Genomic DNA, 22,103 nt, shown 5'->3' on the forward strand with positions numbered 1-22,103 from the left:
TTTCATCGATCTTAACAAAGTCACTCTTCGAAAAAACACTGTGGAGTTAATTTACCAAAGGCATACTTTAATACATTACACTCAGCCATAAACCACAGTAGTGAGCAGTGATGCTCACTGTCTGGCAATGGTTATGTTCTTTTGAGGTATTCAAACTAGGTTCTCTCCAAGCCTAAGCTGCACCTTGGTATCCTGTCCATAAAAAGTAACTGAATGCGAGAATTGTGGAGTCCTATACCTACAATGAATGTTCTCGACATAATGCCAATTTTTTAAATATAATTAATGGCACACAGCAGTGCCCACCCGATTTAGTACTTTCTTGTAGTATCCTTCACAAGACACTATAAATTGAAAAGTTTTTTCCAAGACAACCATAAATACAGGATTGGGAAATACCCACAAACCATCTGTTCCATGGTCATGGCTGCATATGCATCTCTCTTTCTGGGTCAGAGTTTCAAATGTCAGTCATATTCTTTGGTACCTTGACATAGGCTTTCCCATGGAGGCTAAGTAGTGTGACCATGTAGAAAAATAGAAGCTACTGTCTAGTCCCTTTTTTAAAAATGGGAACTATTCCAATCCCAAGGTAGTATGTGCCCCTCCATCTTAGTAGTGAATAAGTGTTTTGGCCGATACTTGTCCGTAATATTTTGTGCTCAAAAGTTTCTTGTGCTGTCTTGCTTACCTGTAAAGCCTTGCCACTATGGAGCTTTTCAAGCTCAGTGTGCTATTAGTGACAGAGTTGGTCTTATCATATTTTCATTGGCTTCTCCTATAGCATGCCTCTATACCAAGCTTTAGGGTTACTTAGGTTTTTCTTTCCTGTCACAATCAAATCTCCATGTGGGGTCAATTACATCCTGCATAGTACCCTTGCAGATTGACTGAGTGGTTTACCAGAACTTCTTTGAGGCCACCCAAAGGTAATTCTTCAGGGCTCCGCCAAATTCCTTCCATACACAGGCATTTATTTCACCCACTGCAGCACCTGCCATTTTCTTGACTTGTTTTGTTAACTTTTTTTGTGACAATTGCATGGAAGATTGCTTTTCTTGCATACGGTGTTCACCAGGAAGTCCTACAGTTACCAAAGAAACCAATACATTTCTTGCAGTAGCATATTCTTGTGTAGACACATTTTTGGCCATGGCTTCTTGCAGTAGCATATTCTTGTATAGACACATCCTTCAGTTGCTCTTTTATTAAAAGTTTAGATGATTTGGGTGTTTCTAGATGATCCTCTTAGTGACCAAACTGACTTAGTGACCTTACCCCCTAAGTAGTTATCAGTTAACATTGTTGCATGTCTCTTTATTTGAATTTCCAGACTATGTGGCCTAAGAGTGGATGACGCAATTACAAATTTGATTATGAATCTTGGCTAAAGTTGCTGCTGTTTGAAATACATTAATACTCAAGCTTGTGTATTTATATAATCTATCTGTCTATAGATATATATATATATATATATAGATATATATATATATATATAGATATAGATATATATATGTGTATATAGATATAGATATATATATGTGTATATGTATATATATATATAGATATAGATATCTACAGGGTGGGCCATTTATATGGATACGCCTTAATAAAATGGGATCCAACTTTTGTTTTTTCAATAGGAAGAGGGTCATGTGACACATCAAACTTATTGGGAATTTCACAAGAATAACATTGGTTTTAACGTAACTTTATTCTTTAATGAGTTATTTACAAGTTTCTGACCACTTATAAAATGTGTTCAATGTGCTGCCCATTGTGTTGGATTGTCAATGCAACCCTCTTCTCCCACTCTTCACACACTGATAGCAACACCGTGGGAGAAATGCTAGCACAGGGTTCCAGTGTCCGTAGTTTCAGGTGCTGCACATCTCGTATCTTCACAGCATAGATAATTGCCTTCAGATGACCCCAAAGATAAAAGTCTAAGGGGGTCAGATCGGGAGTCCTTGGGGGCCATTCAGCTGGCCCACGACGACCAATCCAGTTTCCAGGAAACTGTTCATCTAGGAATGCTCGGACCTGACATCCATAACGTGGTGGTGCACCATCCTGCTGGAAAAACTCAGGGAACGTGCCATCTTCAGTGCATAAAGAGGGAACACATCATCATGTAGCAATTTCACATATCCAGTGGCCTTGAGGTTTCCATTGATGAAAAATGGCCCCACTATCTTTGATGGTACAATTTTTTTGTTCCAACAGTCTTGGAGGGATCTATCCAATGTGGGTTAGTGTCAGACCAATTGCAGTGGTTTTGTTTGTTAACTTCACCATTCACATAAAAGTTTGCCTCATCCTTGAACAAAATCTTCTACGTAAACTGAGGGTCCTGTTCCAATTTTTGTTTTGCCCATTCTGCAAATTCAGTGCGCCGATCTGGGTCATTCTCGTTGAGATGCTGTAGTAGCTGGAGTTTGTAAGGGTGCCATTTGTGAGTAGCTAATATCCGCCGAAGGGATGTTCGACTAATGCCACTCTCCAGTGACATGCGGCGAGTGCTACGCTGTGGGCTCTTGCTGAATGAAGCTAGGACAGCCACTGATGTTTCTTCATTAGTGACAGTTTTCATGCGTCCACATTTTGGCAAATCCAACACTGAACCAGTTTCACGAAACTTAGCAAGCAGTTTGCTAACTGTAGCATGGGAGATGGGTGGTCTCGTAGGGTGTCTTGCATTGAAATCTGTGGCAATGCCCCAGTTGACTTGGTATGGGCATATATCAGAGACTGCAGATGTATATGTATTATATTATTACATAACTATTATATAATACTAAATGGGTAAAGAGAATTTGCGGAAAGGATCTAAACATTTTAGACTTTGGCAATTGGAACAGAATTTTGCCATGAAGTTTTTTTTTCCCTTTGCAAACCATGGATTTGTGATTTGGGATTAGCTCCAAGTATAGCTCCCTGATTTGTCTCTGTGCATAGTATATGTACAGTATGTCAAGTCATACCTCATTGCAGTATATTTTATATTCTTATTGATATAACAGTCAAAGGTAAAAAGCAAGTCCTCCCCTTCTACTAAAAGATCTAAGAAATGTTATATTTCCATTGCAAATGACTCGCATGTAGATGTCAGAAAATGTATCATAGTGCAAGTAATTTAATTCTTTGTCATCCTGTATTAGTGTACTTTGTGATGGGTAAGGCTAGGTAAATAATTTATTACTTTTGTAAGAGGTGATAAATTAAGGAAGACTGGCCATTTTAACTGAAAGAAAGTATCTTGTCAATGTTTCTTTATGGACTTTAGTTTTAGACTTCATAAAACTCCAAAACTTTTCTTTTTTCTGAAGGAATTACATTCAAGTGCAGCTGACATTGTGAAAGACATCTTGAAAATGCATGACACTACAAAGGTAAGATACATACGTCATAATAGTTTCATGAATGTGTTTTTTTAAGCTTAAACCACCTTTAAAATACTATAAAATACCTAATGAAGTGCTGAGCTGATACTGGCTTGCTTTGGCAAGAGTTGTAGTAAGTAATGCTCATGCAAGGCTATTTTATAATGTACTTAAGGCTACATTGTTAGTTCCAGGCTGTTTAATAAACCCTTAGCCAAAAACTTTCTAATAAATATTCACAACTTTGTAACTTGTTCAGAAATCATTATCTTTGCTTTGAGTGAGAGTACGTTTTCCAAACATTTTCTGTAGGTCATCAGATGTCTGACAAATGACCAGGAAGTAATTATTACAAAAAAGTATCAATTGGCACCTGTCGTTCATAAAATAGTTTATTAGGTATGAGATGATTTTTTTTTGTAAGAGTATCTGTTCAAAACTAAACATATTTTTACTTTTGCAAATATACATTTTACCTATTCATATTCATTAAGTGAACTTGAATCTTTAAAAGAAAAAAAAATGCCAGTCAAGCACAGGAAAAATGTAGAAAAAATCCCTAAAACGTACAGACAGCGTTACTGGCTAACTAACATGGCGCTTAAAATTGATGTAAAAGGTAATACGCTAAAACTTAAAAGTATATTGGGTGTACATTTTTGATTTTCTCAAGAGTAAAATAAGAATTTTATAAAGTGAGATTTGTTTAGGATGTGTTTAGAATAATGTATTCATTCTAGGACTGTTATAACCATACAATTTAAATCTATATTTAAAAAAAAAAAAATCTAATTTTGAAGTATTTTTTTACCTCACAATACTTTCAGCTTTGTGTTACTTCTGACATGCAGTGCTGCAATAGTCATATTTTGCATTTTTACAATTTTTAATTGCTAGTTTGGACAGATTTTTCTACTGCTTTTTTAGTTAATGGCTGTACCAAACATCACATTGAGATGAATTTTGTTTTGTTGCCAAAACTGCCTTGATTATCCCTAAAACATTTGGAATAATATTCTGTGGGTTGATGAGTCAAAAGTGGAACTTTTTGAAGACATGGGTCCTGTTATATCTGACTACCACAGCTTTTTAAGTGTTTATTCTGGTTATTTTTTATATTATACTAAATGTATTTGAAGCTCACAATGAAGTGTTATAAATAAGCAAAAATTGAGGAAATCAGGAAGTGGGCAAATACTTTTTTTACTGCATTGTGATTGTTAACAACATACCAATGATGAAGTGGTTCCCTGTAGCAGTTAATAGTTGCTCCAAAAAATTTCATTTTTTTTTAACTTTGTAAACTAGCCAGGGGCAAAACAGAAACTTCAAGGTGATGGACCAGGACAAATGCTTGGAGGCAAGCCGTAATTCTGAAATGAGGGAATTGTAGAAGTGTCGATAAATTATGTTATCCATGTTGTATGTCTTAATTCAGACCCGATTATAGATAAAAAAACATTTTTTACAAAATTATCATAAAACTTAAAACAGGTAATTCATGTTCAAAATTGTTAGGCTGACACATCCTCAGTGGATGTTTAATAAATAAGTCTTTAACAAGTAAACCCAGTATTAGTAGCTTATGTACAGTATATGGAATAGGCTAGTAATCGCATAATGAGCACTAGTAGATATAAAAACTGTCAGCTACAGCATGTTACACAATTCTTAGAAGCACAAGACTTCCTCTAACATTTTCTATAATGGAGACAATAAAGGATACATTTATATAGTTCACAAAATCAGTAAACTTCACAGTCCACTCACAACAGAATTTAAGAATGAGAGAAATATGCAGTTTTTTAAGACATGATGCATTCAGATTATTTTTTGGCTGACAGCCCTAGCATTACACTGTAAATGTTATCACTGCTGCATAGATTCCCAAATAATGGTGGGGAAAAGCAAAAATGCAAATTAAAAGTTTCCATTAGGATTGTAAATACAGTATAAGGGCTAACTAACCTCATAAGGATGAACAGATCTAAATTGAGTCAGTGCCCCATGTATGTGGGTTATGTGCTATTCCCAAGTGTTCCAATTCATGTTATGGAGACTGTTGTGAGAAACCTGAAATCCATTTCCACAGTTTAAAAAAAAATGTAATAATATAATAGTTTTTTTTCTATTTGGGTATGTAAGATATGATTTCAACTTTAACTGTAAAAATAAAAAAGGAACATGTATAACTATAGGCATGATACCTAATCATCTCAAAACCTCCAAGAACTATGGAGTGTGATGAAGATAGGTAAGAAAGAAAGATAAAAAAATAGAACAAACTTTTATTTGTCCCTAGGGGAAATCTGACTTTTTACAGAAGCTCTAAAAATAAATAAATACATAAATCAATAAATATACACTGTGAAAAGAAATACTCTCCAGACATTCTAAAGGTTTGGGGCAGCCACCCCTATATTATATCCTGGCTGCAAAAGTTTGAAAATTATTGAACAGAGATGTACACAAAACGGAGTCCAAAACAGAACTGAATACTTGGAGGTAAGATGGCGGTTTTAAGGGCTGGTGGAGGAAATGATGTCATCTGTGCTGGTGCCGGACATGATGTCATCAGAGGTGCCAGAGCCGGAAGTGACATCATCAGAGGTGCCGGAATTTGGAGAGATTTACCGGGAAAGGTCTGGAAGGATCTGAGAGAGACAGTCAACACACTCTGCCACCACCTGGTGTGATGTAGTATTACATTTACTCAAGCCCTTTAGCTGTCTCCTAATCACATGTGTGTGACAACACACACACTTTGGTCTAAACACACACTGGAATGTCTATAAAGCATGAAAATTCAAAAGAAAGAAAATTTCTGACTTGGCTGTTGTGGTCACAGAGAAGCATTATGCAGACGTATTAATGTTGGCATAAGGGCCAGTTTATACTTCACGCTCAGAACATATAAGTAAACGCATCCTCTGGGCACAACCTCAGAAATTAACGCTATGCATGCACGAGTTGCAATACCAGCAAAAAATCTGGGTTGGAGGGTTTTGCGCAGTGTGTTCAAATTGGAATGTGACGTTGAGAGTTTTTGTTTACTATTAGCATGTGACAGCAAGCCACTATGCAAATCCTATAGGATCAATGTGGGCACTTTGATTTTTGATGAATGATTTGCTGTGGTGAAGCAAATCATCAAACTTAAATGCTGATATACAAGTTATTTGTGGTGCTTTTCGTCATCTATTTCTCATGTAGTACATTTTAAAGGACTCGTTTAGCATCTTCTGTGTAGTGGTTTTTGCACCTTCACAACATCAGATTGTACAGAAGGGTATTTAGACAGAAAAAAAAATAACTAGGGACATGTTGGCACAGTGAAGTAAAAAAAGGTCTATTCTGTGATTAAAGTTGAAATTTTGGCTTTAATCATGTTGTTTGTTTTGTCATTAAAGTAGAATGTCATAAACATCATCTTAAAACCGACCCAGTTGTTAATCGTTATGTGCACTTCTGGGGCTTCCTCCAGCACTGACAGCAGTGGCAGGCAGCGATTGTGACACAGAACACATTAAATTTATGATATTCCTGCTCTCTGCACATTTATTTAAATAATGAATACTCTTAATAACTACACTTCGCATGGAGCCACTACCTTGGTGTTCCCTGTCTGGATTTTGCATGTTTTCCTGGTGGGTTTTTACAGTGTGCTCTGGTTTCCATGCAGGTTTGGGGATCTGGTGATGCTTAAATGATACTAGTTTATGTGTGTGCTTGTGTTCACCTTGTGATTAGCTGATGCCTAGTCTAAGAATTATTTCTGCCTCACACCCAATGCTAGCTTGAATCAGCACTTCCCTGGATTGATGGATGAAATCATTAAAATATCCATCCTTTTCAGAGATACTGTGGCAAGGTGTCCTGGGAATTTAATGGATGTTTCGAGCAATTCATAACACACCCAAGCTGAACATTGTTTTCTCACCGTGTTGATATCTGTGCCACCTGGTGGAATCCTCCGGATTTACATAAACTATGTGCGCAAGTATAAACAGTACACTGCTAGTATAGCAGTAGCATCTGCAGACCCATGCGTCATGTGGAGTATGTACCTGGCCAAAAGGAGCGTGTGTCAGATAGATGATGTGCAGAATTGTTCATAATGGCACTCAGTTTTGTTCTAATTTTCTCCTTCACTACTACATCCAGGGGGTCCAGAGTGCAGCTTGCCCATTTAATTAGCTTGTTGATTCGGTGGGCCTGTCTTGAAGTGATGTTACCAACGCACTACACCACAGCATTGAAAAATAAACTGACCATCACAGAGTTATAGAAGATGTAAAGGTTATTAATAGCCCAGAACTCCCTTCAGTTCACAACATGTATAGCACACACTTCTTAGAAAAGGAAACAGTATTATTAAAGAGCTCAGCCTTCAGACATTTTTGTACCTTCTGCATGCCTGCATACTCCTCACAGTATTATTTTTGTTTCAGATGCATATTGGGAATTTGAATACGATGTGGAAAATAATAATTGACTAAAGAAATGTAACAAATGCAGCACTTAAACACTGCCCACCAATATGTAAAAAAGTACTGTTTCTTACACTAGTAAGTTTCCTTAGATAAAGGCATCTGCCAAATATGCAGCATAATAATATACTGTATTTTTTTTTTTTTTTCTCTAGATGGGACATTTGACTCTTGAGGACTATCAGATCTGGAGTGTGAAAAGTGCATTGGCCAATGAGTTTCTTAATCTTTTATTTCAGGTAATGACTTAATGTTAACAAGTCAGATTATCCTAGATTTAAATACTTTTTAAAATAATATTTATTACTTCTAACAGGTGTGTCATATTGTACTGGGTTTAAGACCGGCTTCACCAGAAGAAGAGGGACAGATTATCAGGTTTTACTTCTATTTATTTACTACATATATATGAAGCCTTTTGGAATCTTTTATACCATCTTGTTCAAGTTAACACAGATATGCTCATAGTAAAATGAATTACAAAATATAAATGCAATAGATCTACAGACAGGTCCATAAGTATTTGAACAGTGACACAATTTTCCTATGTTTGGCTCTGTATACCACCACAATGGATTTGAAATAAAGCAATCATTATGTGACTTTCAGCTTATCTAGGCTAACAGCTTTAATTTAAGTGGCTTACCAAAAATATAGTATGAGCCATATAGAAATGACAGTCATATTTCTCCATAGTTCCCCCACCCTCATCATTTCCAGGGGCTCAAAAATATATGGACAGTTGACTAGGTGGGAGCAGTTCCCGCATTGTTTCATTAACTATTAACTAGGTAATAGATCTGGACTTGATTCCAAGTGTGAAATTTGCATTTGGAATCTGTCATTGTTAACTCACAATATGAGGTCCTAAAAGCTGTCCTTGCAAGTAAAAACAGGCCATCATTAGGCTGTGAAAACAAAGCAAACCGTTTAAGAGAGAGAGCAGAAACACAAGGATTTGAGTGGAAGAGCACAGAAGAAAATTATGTTGGGTGATTGCAGAATTCTTTCCTTAATGCTCAAGAACCCCTTCACAACATTTAGCTAAGCCAAGAACACTGTTGTGGGAGGATAGATCTATAATTGCCAAAGTCTACAGTCAAGAGAAGACTTCATGAACATAAAAGCAGTTTATATCACAAGGTGTAAACCTCTAGCACAGGAAGGACAACTTAGGCCTTTCCTGAAAATATTTTTACAAGCCTGTCCAGTTTTGGAACAGTTTTCTTTGGACAAAGGAAACAGGTCATCTTGGGGAGCATGAACTAGTACTGTGTGTTGCTGCACCCAACATATGACGAAACAGCTAGGGATCCTGGTTAGCAACCCCCAGGCAGACACACTGTCAAGTCCCATCCTCCGGAAATGACCATCTACATGCTTTAACCAAGTGTTACCTGGGTGTCCCCTTGTCCTGGTCCAGCCGCTCAGGTCCTCATGAGAATCCTGTCAGCCAGATCACCCTATAGGAAATCATGCCACATGGCCGTAGTGCTCTAACCGATGCTCCCTCATAATGCAGGTAATGTGCCTCTTTTTGAACTCCATGAACCAAGGATTCTTTGAAGAGACACAGTACTGCAGGAGTCCCGTCTTCTTCTCAGGTCTCTGGATAGTGTCCATGTCCCACAACTGCATAGCAAAATGGGAAGCACCAGGACTCTAAAGATTTGGACACTCATCCTTTTATATTGGGAACACCACACACCCATTTCCAGTGACCTCATGACCCCACCCCCAACACACACACACACACACACACACACACACTCACACTCTCCCAGTCTGTCTGACAACTTCATAGGAAGAATCACCAGGGACATGTTGCTGCTGAGGTAAGTAAACCTCTCGATGAGGTCGGCATTTTCTCCACTGGTAGACACACTGCTGATGGCTGTTCCCAAGATGTCATTAAAGGCCTAGATCTAGGTCCTTGGCACTTGCAAGCCCAGACAATCAGACTCATCACTCAGTCTCTTGATAGCTCAGATCAGAGCTTCCATTGACTTAGCGAAGATCACAGTATCGTCGGCAAATGTCAAGATCAGTGAATCTTGTTTCAGCAACAGATTCCCTACAGCCGCTGGACAACACAACCCTGCCCAACACCAAGTCCATGCAAGCATTGCACAGAGAAGGAGCAAGAACAAAGAACACACCCCCTGACAAACCCCAGAATTAACTGTGAAAAATGCAGAGGTTCTGCTAACATTATGCACAGCACTCACAATACAAGTATAAAGGCCATCCGTGATATCCAGCAACTTTGTGGTGATCCTTTCAGGATTTTCCACAGGGCAGGTCGATCAATTTAGTCGAACGCTTTACAAAAATCGACAAAAGATGCAAAGAATCTGCTGATATTCACAATTCCACTTGATGAGAAAAATCAGACTACTCTGGTCACTGGTAGGTAAGCAATTAATCATGGCTCCTAATGATGATGACCTTAGCAAGGTCTTTACCAGACACCGAGAGCTGTGTTACCCTCCTGTAGTTGCCGCACTCCCGATGCCCATCATTACTTGCAATGCCAAGAGGACAGCCTTACCACCAGCCTGGAGAAGTTCACTCCGGATACCACAGATTCATGCAGCCATCCCTACCTTCAGCTGGTTCACCACCTGTACAGTCTCAGTGAGATTAGGTGATTCACAGCAAATTAATTGGAAGATCGGCCTCAAGAACCATGGGCAAAGAGGTGCCCTAGCCATAGGATCAGTTTCAGCTGCTCAAAATAGTCAGTCCAGCAGGTCACAACTGCAGTGTCATCCGTAAGGACAGTTCCTTTCACCTGCCCTAACTGTGACTCTACAAGAAACGGATTTGGGATGTGCATGATGGTTTAGTTCATGTGTAAGCAGGATGTGTGTCACTAGACCAATACTTGTCACTTGCTCACAGATTTCTATACAAACACCTCCTGTGATTCCTCTTGATGATATCCAGAGTTCCCTACAAGATGAAATACCTCCTTCTGGGAACACCGGCAACACCAACACAACCCTCCGCAACCTTCAGGTCTTGTTACAGAAGGTCTTCCATATCACATTAGGATCAGCAGTTGCACCCAGCTCTGCAAATTCCTCACACAAATTATGTGCAAACTCATTTTAGAAACGGCCTGATCTTGTAGTCTGGGCATGTCAATCCTCATGCTCGTACGTGGTAGACTACCAAACCTAAGCTGGATCTTCAGAGTAGCAACAACAAGTCTGTGGTCAGATTTCACAAACTGGGCATTTCTGTAGACCATGTAGTTCTGTTGGAACCTCCAGCATTTGCCTATGAGGATGTGATTGATCTCCTTCACCACACCACCAGTACTAGAGTACTAAGTCCAACAATGTGGTTCAGCGCAGAATCAAGTGATCAGCAGCCCTTGACCTTTTGCAAAGTCAAGGAACATGGAGCCACTTTCACCATGGTCGCCAGACCCATGGGGACTGACACAATCTTTATAGCCAGCACAGTTAGTGCCAGTGGTCGCATTGAAGTTACCCATGACCAGAAAAGTGTCACCTCGTGGTACCCATCAACCTCCAAGCAAAATTGCGAATAAAATGTCTCCATCACCAAGGTGTTACTCGCCACGGTCAAAGCATACACTGAAACAACAGACAAGGCACCCAGAGAGTGTCTTAATCTGAGTCTCACAATATGCTCGTTAAAAAGGGGTGACATCAGGCACCATAGGAATAAGCTGATCTGCCACAGCAACAGCTACTCCCTGAGTATGACCGCCATCAGAGCGACCAGACCAATAAGAATCTGGTCAGTCCCAGGTCGGTGCACCACGGAGAGTGCTGCCAATGAAATGTGTAGTTTACGAAGCTCCACTGACAGCATGATCAATGCCAGAGAGACAAGACTTTCCATAAGCCTACCCAGATGGGCCACCTTAAATTGGGACTCTACAGTGGGTGACACCTTAGCACCACGCAGTTCTTCAAAAGGCCTGACCCATTTGGCTCGCTGGTGTTTTTGACTTTTCCAGGGATGAGGCTCCCGAGGGGTTTTCTCCCATCCTTTTAATAATACAGTCTGCTCTCATGAGAGCTGAAAAGAGACTTGTCTGCCATTTCAGAGCTGTGTGAAGTTTTTATGGTGTCTGTAGGGCCAATCTTGCCACTAAACCCCTAGTTTGCCAGATGAAGTTTAACGTCATACCCAGGTCAAAGGAAACTAAGATCAATATGTACCAGAATGTTGGAAAGAGAAGATCATGGAGAAAAGAAGAAACATCTCTTGATCCAATGAATACCAAGCACATCATCTGTGAAACATGGTGGAGGCAGTTTTATGGCATGATCATGTATAGTTGTGAATGGAAGTCAGTTACTAGTATTTATTGATGATAGGACTGCTGGCAGAAGTAGCAGAGTGAATTCTGAAGTATCCAGGGCTATACTGTCTGCTCAGATTCAACCAAATGCTACAAAACTTATAACAATGAGCCAAAACATACTGTGAAAGCAAATCAGTTGCTTTTTAGTGCAAAGAAGTGGAATATTTTTCAATTGCCCAGTCAGTCACCTGAGAAGAAACCCATTTGGACATGCATTTCACTTGCTGAAGACAAGTCTGATGGCAGAAAGTCTAACAAACAGGCAGCAACTAAAGACAGCAGCAGTAAAGTTTGGAAAGACATCACTAGAGTGGAAACTCAGTTTGAACATGGCCTGGGTTCCAGACTTCAAGGCAGTCAATGAGTGTAAAAGATTTTCAACCAAGTATTGAAAATGATCCATTATATTTGATTGTTAGTTTTTCCAAGGGGGGGCCAAGGGGGGACCATATATAAAAATGTTGGTCTTTTCTAAACCGTTCATTTTGTTAAACCCCTTGACTAAAAACTGCAAGTCCACACTTCAATCACATTTTGATTCCTTTGTTTCAAATCTACTGTGGTGGTGTACAGAGCCAAAATTTTAAAAATTGCGTCACTGTTCAAATACTTATGGACCTGACTACATCTATTTTTGCTTTCCCAAGGGTGGACATTTAGCATGATACAGAAGTGCAATAAATTAATAAATACATGCATACATACATATTATAACAAACAACAACCCCCTGAAATACACACCAGAATCACTTAAAAAATAACTTCTTATTTGGGTAATGATATAAAAAACGGTCACAGTGAGGCATCATAAATGCATATTGCCATTGATATAAAGGACCAGTTCTGTTTCTTGACACACTCTGCTGAATAATTTGTTGGCTTAAACTATCCAATGGTAGTGTGATATAAAGAGGAATGTATAGTATTGTTCATAAAGTTTTGTATTCAATCTCCTCTTCACTATTACCTCCACCAAGTCGAGAGTGCACACCATAACCGAGCCTGACTTTTGAATTGTTTATTTTAGTTGGGCTTTCTTGAAGTGATATTACTGGCACAGCACACCACAGCTTAGAATATCACACTGGCCATTGTATAGTTGTAGAACATATAAAGGATGTCACTACCCAAATTAAGGGAATTTAGTCTCCTAAGTATAAAGGAGTCAGCTCTGCCCTTTCCTATAGTTTTTCTGTGGTACTAGTCCTGTCCAGCCTTTCAATGATATGAACTCCCAAGTACGGTAGTGCGCTACCTCCACAATCTTTTACTTGGTATTTCTGTTAAGTTGCAGACACATCTCCTATACTTATCCCCCCATGTCAGTACACTCAAGTTAGTGCAGAATCATGTGTGAATTTCTGTAAGTGAGAGGAACCTGATGTTACATTTACAGTATATTGCGTGGCGTACAGTGTGATGGTGCTCCAGTGTTGCTGACATCCATACCAGAGAGACAGAACTAAAACCACAAGTGTAAAATTAATATTGTTTAAATCAAAGAAATCCTCTGTCTGACTTGTGTTTTTTCTCAAAAGTCTCAGACATTTCCCGTGATTCCTTCATTATACATCACTACTAAATTTTAATTGACTTTCCCTAACAAAGCAATTCCTTAGTTTACTGCACTGTTAGTACTATTGTTTGTACTACTGTTTATTCTACAGGCACTACACTTTTTTTTTTTAATTATAAATGTTTTCCAATAGCATTTCAAATGGACTTTTCTAATTTTTGTCTGTGGCATGTTTAATTTTGCACAACATGTATGTTTTGTGATGAGCTTAATTGCAATTAAGAAGGTTCCCTTATATGCAATTTATATGTCAATGAGAGAGTCTATAGATGTTTGTGTTGTGTATAACTTCAACATTTAAGTAAAGAAATTTCTACAATTCATCAAATAATTGCCATTATGTAATTACAGTATTTATATGTCAAATTCACAAGTGTTAAATCATTGCTAATTTATTTTATAATAATTGTTTTATTTTAAAAAGTGTAGGAAAAATTTTTGTAATGATTTCAGCAGATTTAGATGAATACATGGAATACTGTATATTGGAAATGTCCATGTGTATTTGCTTATTTGTCTGTTTGTTTGTGGAGTAGAGGTTGGCTTGAAAGAGAAAACAGACATGGCCTCCAGCCTGGGCATAATTGGTTTCTGATTTCAATGCAGTGGTGGCAACAGTGGAAAGACTATGTTAAATATGTAAGTTGGACAAAAATTAATTAATATGATTTATTTATTGTGAACATCATATGCTTTCTGTTCTCAATAGTATACTACATAACTGATTAATAATGTTTACATAGAAAAGGTTTTTTAAACAGAGCTGGAAAAGCTGTTTTTCATCCAGGCTCCCATGAAAAATTATTTGTCATTAACATTTTCTTACCTCTTATTGGACTCTTGCATAAAGCACAAGTTTGATAGTTTTCAAGTTGAAGCTGTATCTTCACAATCATGGTATACAATAAATTACCACATAAAACCGTGCTCTATAAAGTAAAATGTTTTTTGTTCTAGGACTCCATGGAACCCTGCATCCATATGTAATAGAAAAGCCTCAAAACACGCTAAATACATCCTTAATGAAGCAAAAATGTTCTTGAATGTTGATTTGAATTTTGAGATTACAGACATCTGCGGTGGGCTTTCACCCTGCCTGGGGTTTGTTTCCTGCCTTGCGCCCTGTGTTGGCTGGGATTAGCTCCAGCAGAACCTTGTGACCCTGTAGTTAGAATATGGCGGGTTGGATAATGGATGGATGAATTACAGACATATTGCAAAACAATGTTTTAGGAAAGGATAAACGGAAAGAGCAAACCATTGGTGTGAGTTTCAGCCATTTTAAAAGAAAGCTGGCTATTAGCAGGTTAGGAGGAAAAATGTATGGATGTATGTGGTGCTAGAAGAGGAGCAGTACACACGGATACGCCATACTTGCTTTCTCCCATTCAAGCACTGGATGTGTGCTTATAATGTCTGATCATTTCTCATCCGTCTTTGTCTATTACACAACCTCAATATTTTCTCTAGCTTAAGTACATCCATACTTTATAAATTCAGTTAGAGGAGGCAGCAAGTTTCCTATAGTGAAAAAATATGTGCAATTGAAAGTATGATTTCTTTAGTTATTATTGTCTAGCCATCTACAGAACAGAGAGAGTAATTGTACCATGGAGTAAGACAAACGGCCCAGCACACATTGGACGCAAGGCAGGAACAATCCCTGGAAAGGGTGACAGTCCATCGCAGAGTGAACACACACAGAGTGTTCTTTAATCTGCTCTGTTGTACACTTCGCCATTATCTGATTTTTTTTGATCGTGTGAGGGGCTTGCCTATTTAAAAAAAAAAAAAAAAGAAAATCTTAACAATTTTATTAAAAATATGTATTGGTACATGTACAAAGTACAATAAAACTCCCATCTGCTCTTTTTCACTACGGTGCCACTAGCTGTGCATCTCGCTTTGTGGCCTATGTAAAATAACACAGACTCTAAAAGGTGCAGGGAGTTTGGGGTTACATTGTTATTACTCCATGGCTGCTGCAAGTAGATGAACGAGCAAGAAATATAGCCTTGCCTTGAGAAAATAAAAACAAAAATCTTAGGTTTCTAACTAAACTAAACTCGTTTCAAGTTATCTTCCATTGTCACAAAGATGCCTCATTAAGGCATGTTTTCTTAAATCAATAACCTTTGCTGCTTCAAAGTAAATGTGTTTAGTAAGTGTTGAGGCTTTTTTTTATATCAGTCATGGTGTGCTGTTACATATAGCTCCATTATAAGCTGCTATAACAAGGTATTTTAGAATATATAAAAAAACCTTCACTTTAGAACACAATTTTATATGGCATATTAATATACCAGGGCAGCACGGTGGCGCAGTGGTAGCGCTGCTGCCTCGCAGTTAGGAGACCCGGGTTCGCTTCCCGGGTCCTCCCTGCGTGGAGTTTGCATGTTCTCCCGTGTCTGCGTGGGTTTCCTCCGGGCGCTCCGGTTTCCTCCCACAATCCAAAGACATGCAGGTTAGGTGGATTGGCGATTCTAAATTGGCCCTAGTGTGTGCGTTTGTGTGTGTCCTGCGGTGGGTTGGCACCCTGCCCAGGATTGGTTCCTGCCTTGTGCCCTGTGTTGGCTGGGATTGGCTCCGGCAGACCCCCGTGATCCTGTGTTCGGATTCAGCGGGTTAGAAAATGGATGGATGGATGGATATTAATATACCATGATTGTGAAAAAATAACTAAATACCCAACTTATCCTTTAATGTAATTTTCTTGCATATGTGTCCATTTAAAGTTTTGATTTTATATAGTAGCTTTCTATAGCAAACACCACCCCAAGGCACTCAACAATTATACAGATATAAAAAAAAACAACTGTATATACTCTTAGTAAACTACTGTTTACATATTATTTGTATAGTTGGGATATATGCAGATTGAGTGAGTTGGAATTGAACGTAAATTTTTTTTAAGATCCAAACCCATAGCATCTGCAACACATGGCCTTCCTTATTCAGATTCTTCTAGTTAGAAGAACAAATTAGTTTTTCTTAAGTCATTTTTTAAAATCTTTTGTTAGTGTTAGGACTTACTAGGCTTCCCAAATGTCTGCAAATGCCATGTTTACTCTTGTATTTTATTTTTATATTATATAAATGCATTGTAACTACTCTAGCATTTTTATAAAAATGCCACTGTTCTAGTTTGTTAGCTGTTCAATATGTATATAATTATAAAATATGCATTTTATTCAGAAATGTCAAAACTTCTGCATGGAACTATACATATTCATATTGCTATTTAACTGATTTGATTTCCTTTTTTTTTTTTTTAAATAAAAACCTTAGGATAATATGCAAATTATAGTGGAACAACCTAGTGTCATAAGTGGTGTAAAGTGCACATTGCAACAGGATGAAGAAAAAACAGGAATTATACATTCGTACAGCTCTTCAGAAGAAAGGTTTTCTGACAATATTTCAAGTGCTTCTGAAGCTTCTGAGACTACAGGTAGCAGTAAGTACAAATATGTAGTATCATAGATGCATTTTTTAATAATCTGGTGTGCCAAATTTAAGACAGATAAATAGTGAAAATTATTTGGTTAAATTTACTTTAAATTTGTATTGATTTGTCAAAGATTGTTCCTAGAAGAAGTGTTTCACTTATGTCAAAAAGCCCATAAAAATGAATATGCAAGAGCACTTCTCTTCAACTAGTAAATTTGTTCATAACATTTTTTATTGAGTAAGCAGTTTTGTAGCTACAAAAATGAGACCAGTAACACTTTATACAGATCTAGACAGCCATCCAAAAATATATTTTATGCGAGTTGTCCTGGTTATGCAATTATTGGCCTTTCCCAAGGCTAGGCAAATGATAAAATTGACTATTTACCTGCCGAAGTCAGCAACTGTATTATCACTGAAGAAAACATGTTCTAGCATTACATGCATTTGTTGCCAATAATTAAAAAATGGCTGTTTGTTGATTAGGAAAGTGAATGGAATCCCTGATGTACACTCTGTAATTGTGAACTGGTTATAAAGAGCTTTATTTATTTCCTGCAACTATTATTTATAGTCTTGAAAATAGCTGGCAAAAGTTACTAAAACAGTTGAATTGTAAGTTGTTTTTTCACTGTAAACTGAAAAAAAGAAGTTTTTACTTGTTTCGTTAAGTTGCTTGAGATCCCTGGCTAAATTTACTGTTTTTTTTTTTTTTCTTCATTTCATGACTTACTTACAAGTGTATTTTACTGTAATACATTTTACATTATGTTTTACTTTTGACATTAAATTCACATTTTTCCTGTCTAATTTTAAATAAATTTCAATGATCACACTGTGCACAGACCATGCAGGTCAAGGGAAAACATGTTCAGTGAAGATCAAAGAAGTATATGGCACAATTACTTTTATCCTTTTCAGCAACTTGCGGCATAACACCTATGTATGTTGTAAATGCATCTCTGGGAAAAACGCAGAGATATTATTAGGAGAGAAGGAAAAAAATATTATTTTTGTAACAATCTTTTGGTATACAGTAGTCCACAATTGCACTTCTACGATGCTATGGCTGTATAATCGGCTTTCTTTTTGACTGAATGCTGCTCTTTCTGTGAATTGCTTAAACTGCTTTAATTTTAATTGAAATGTAAATTTTAACATAGGTACTCTCTAACAATAGGATGATTTATTCAAATTGAATTATCAGACTGACTTTTTCTAAAATACAGTATTAGATTCAATGTAAATATAGCCACTGACTCAACACTCACATTTCTAACATACCACACCTCCCATCCATCTCTATTCCAGAAGTCTTGAAGACTCCGATAGCATCTCAATAATATATTAAAGCATATTAAAGTCTCTTCTTTTCAAAGATCTTATGGTATGGCGGGGAAAAGATCTTTCACTTAATATTTCACAAAAGGAGCAGAAGGCAGCAATGCGCAGAATACATTCTAGCTCCATATGCACAAAGCATTCAATTATTAATTTAAAATCTTTCCATCGATCACATTAAGCTAATTAAAATTTTTCCGAAATATATCCAGGGCTAGATACAACCTGTGAACATTGAAATCTAGTTCCATTCTTACGGTTACTTACTTTTTTGGAAGTACACCAAATTAACATAATTTTGGACAAAAATTTTTTAATGCCTATTAGACAGCCTTGGTGTCACAATCACTCCTAAACCTTTAACCAGATGAGCTTAGAGTAGAGACAGACAGATTGATTTGTCTATACCACATTAGCACGTAGACTTAACTGGAAGAATCCCAAACCACCTTTTAAGTCCGTGAACAACTGATGTTCTATTACGGTCTTTATACACTATTGCATTTGTAAAGATTAAAAGCAGGAAACTATTAAAAAATCTGTCTTTAAATATATTTGAGTAAAGTGCATAGTGAATTGTAAAAACACGATATTGCATTACAAAAAATTGTAGAGAAGTATCTTCATAATTTTTAGACGACTTCAAATTTCTCAATATTGTATTAAAATTAATTCTCCTCTGTCCTCTTAAAAAAAAAAAAAAAAGCGGCTGAATGCATGCTAAGGAGAAACCGTTGAATCATCTGCTGTCTTTCTGCTGCTTTTACGCTGCCAATCCATCATTTTAAAGCCTATACAGCAGCTGTCCTTTTGCCATTTCACGTCTCTGCCGCTCACGTTATGAGGGGGGTGGGGATTAGGGTGACTGAACACACGCAAGGAGAAGTGGTCGGATCATCCACTGGGTTTCTGCTGCTGGTGAGCTGCATTTTTTGCTTGTCACTTGTTGTTTTAAGAGCTGGGAGGAAGTTAGGCATTTGTATTGTGCCAACGTTTTTTGAGCCTTTTGAATTCCACTCCTTTCATAATCTCTAACCTGCTCTGCATGTGTATAGCGCTAACGTTTTTGAACGTCTTTATGAAGTTTTACTTTGTCTTTTACTCTAAGTCCTTTAATTCTGAACCCGATTGGACATGCTTTTTTTTTTTTTTCCAATTCCAATTGTTTCGGACTGATTATTACTTTCCTTATTTTCTGAATTTGCACCTAGGTTATTTTTCTGTTTTGCTTTTTTTCCCTCTCCAACACTTTTGGGTCTCTTTTCTCTATGCTGCTGTTTCTTCTTCACTTAGTCATTGACGTTTCATCTATAATGTATTGTCCTCATACGCTTTATATGTGCTGAGAGCCCTGGATCTGTGTGTGCTCAAAGCCTTTACATTTCTGAGTGTTTTGCTACCCGTGGTCTTATTTGATATTGGTTGTTATTAGGGTGTGTCTTGCATGAGTCTTGTGTTCTACGTCCCCGCGAGACGGTCCTGGGTCAATCTCTTTGCACAAAGTCTCATGTTTAAGGTCCCCGCAAGACGCTCTGTGGCCAATCTCTTTCGTCTCGCGAGTCTTTTAAGTGTCTTCCGTGATCTTCGTGAAGATCACGTCTCGTCTCTCTAGTCTTTCCCTCCCAGGATTTTTTTTAATAATAGAGAGAACTTTTTGAACTATGATTTTTGTTTTTATTTTTTTTTTCTATAGTGCTTACTTTCTTCATGAATTCATTGTTTTTGCTTTCCTTAACTGGTATTCAATAACTAGTATGTATATGTGTGGACTGTTATTTGTTTTGTGCTTATGAGACACTTTTTGACACTTGTAACATTTTGTGATAGCTTTATTTGTTATTGTGAACAAAATAAATCATTATTCTTCTTTGCAGGTCTTGTTTTGTCCAGCTCAGCAAGTACAGATGTGTGTTTTCTCCGTCACCCTAACCCATCAGAGAGTAATAATCAATGTTTCTCTGGAGTCAATGGATATATATTATCACAGCTTGCTCCACAGAAACCAGGAGCCATTGATAACCAACCCCTTGTCACACAGGAGCCCTTAAAGGTAATACATGTTTATGAAGTTCCATTTTACTACCAACCATAGTTTTTATTTTACTTCAGCATAATGATTTAATTTCACAAATTTATTGTTTGTTTTGTTCAAAGCAGGGATTTAATTCTGTACCCTTAAAATCTGTAGCATGTTTACTTCTTAGAAAAGATGAAACAAACAATACATCAGAGTCCACTGCTAATCCCAGCTACAACAGACATAAACTAAGTTATAGATCTGGTCAGATCCGAACATGATTTATCATGGCAATGTTTCCTAGAAATAACCATGACTTTTTCCTTAATGGTTACAAAAGTTAAACCTATGTAGGGTGCTTCCCAGATATCACGTAAGTCTAGATGGTGGTAGGTTATGCGTTCAGATATGTCTATTTGTGTATCCACTGCACTTGATTTAAGTGATTTTGAGCCATTTGACAGCTTGCAAGATTTATTTATTGTTGGTTGTCAATAGTTCAGTAATTTGGAACAATTTACCTAATTGGCCAGTAGTGAGTGGATTTTGTTCAGTTTGCAAAACTGATGGCTAGGTGTTTTTGTTGCAGGGTGAATTTCATTGTCTTTTTTTAATGTTTTTGTACAGTAAAGAGCAATACCTGATATGAGTGTAGGAAGACTCTGGCTTTCACCCTCAGTTTGTAATTGCTAAGGCAGTGCTATTTGATTCTTTACATTTTTCACTACTTTTACACCAGAACCCTCTCATACCAGGCCAATTTAGGTTTTTTTTGCTAAATTATTAAACTTTTTTTTAAAGAAGGAAGGTTGAAAACATTTTTTTTTAAATTGGAGTAAGTTATAAGAAAAATAATTTATAGAACAGTTTCCCAAAACCAGCTCAAAACTGTTCTGTCTACATTGACTCTTTTCCATTACTTTACTAAAGGTTATACATTCCCATTCCCAGGAGGCTGTTTCTCATGTAATTCATCATCTTACAGTACACTGCTAATAATATGAATACAGCTTTATGCAAGAAAGACGTGAAAATGAGTTTACTGAATATCAGCAGTACAATGAGAAAAAGTCTAACAAACGTAACTTTTCCTCCCCCCTTTTATTTTTTGAAAATGGATTTTCTCCAGGCACCCACTTTAACTCTTGAGGGAGGCAGGTTAAAACGTTCTCATCCCCTGACGCAAGGAAGGGATTACGAGATTGTTCCTGAGGCTGTATGGAGAGCTCTTTATCACTGGTATGGAGCAAACCTTAGTTTACCTAGGCCAGTAAGTACTAAATTTTGGTTAATTAAATTCTGATTTATGTGAAACATTATTAAAATAAGTGGAAAGTGTCAATTCTACTGTGTGTGCAATGTTTATTATTGTTGCCTTGAGGTGTGCTGTGGCTCTTCACCATCACAATACTGTAATTTTGGAATTTGTAATGATAACCCTGGAAATTTTGTCATGTCTTTTAAATTTTAATTGATAATTTTCTTGGAAGCAGAATTT

At 37.4% G+C, this 22,103-nt stretch overlaps 1 protein-coding gene across 4 annotated transcripts in view; it reads left to right on the top strand.

Moving 5' to 3' along the window:
* The window catches only part of usp32 (ubiquitin specific peptidase 32), a 209,923-nt gene that overhangs the window by 111,401 nt on the left and 76,419 nt on the right, over positions 1 to 22,103 (top strand). For 3 of the 4 annotated variants that reach the window (XM_039756745.1, XM_039756747.1, XM_039756748.1), the window contains exons 9-15: positions 3,330 to 3,392; positions 8,029 to 8,112; positions 8,190 to 8,251; positions 14,334 to 14,436; positions 17,086 to 17,254; positions 20,463 to 20,638; positions 21,735 to 21,875. In XM_039756745.1, the coding sequence (XP_039612679.1) occupies positions 3,330 to 3,392; positions 8,029 to 8,112; positions 8,190 to 8,251; positions 14,334 to 14,436; positions 17,086 to 17,254; positions 20,463 to 20,638; positions 21,735 to 21,875 (798 nt within the window). The remainder of the gene's footprint in view (positions 1 to 3,329; positions 3,393 to 8,028; positions 8,113 to 8,189; positions 8,252 to 14,333; positions 14,437 to 17,085; positions 17,255 to 20,462; positions 20,639 to 21,734; positions 21,876 to 22,103) is intronic. The other variant, XM_039756746.1, reaches the window with a different exon arrangement.

The sequence above is a fragment of the Polypterus senegalus genome, chromosome 6 (assembly GCF_016835505.1).
Source record: "Polypterus senegalus isolate Bchr_013 chromosome 6, ASM1683550v1, whole genome shotgun sequence".
Classification (NCBI taxonomy): domain Eukaryota; kingdom Metazoa; phylum Chordata; class Cladistia; order Polypteriformes; family Polypteridae; genus Polypterus; species Polypterus senegalus.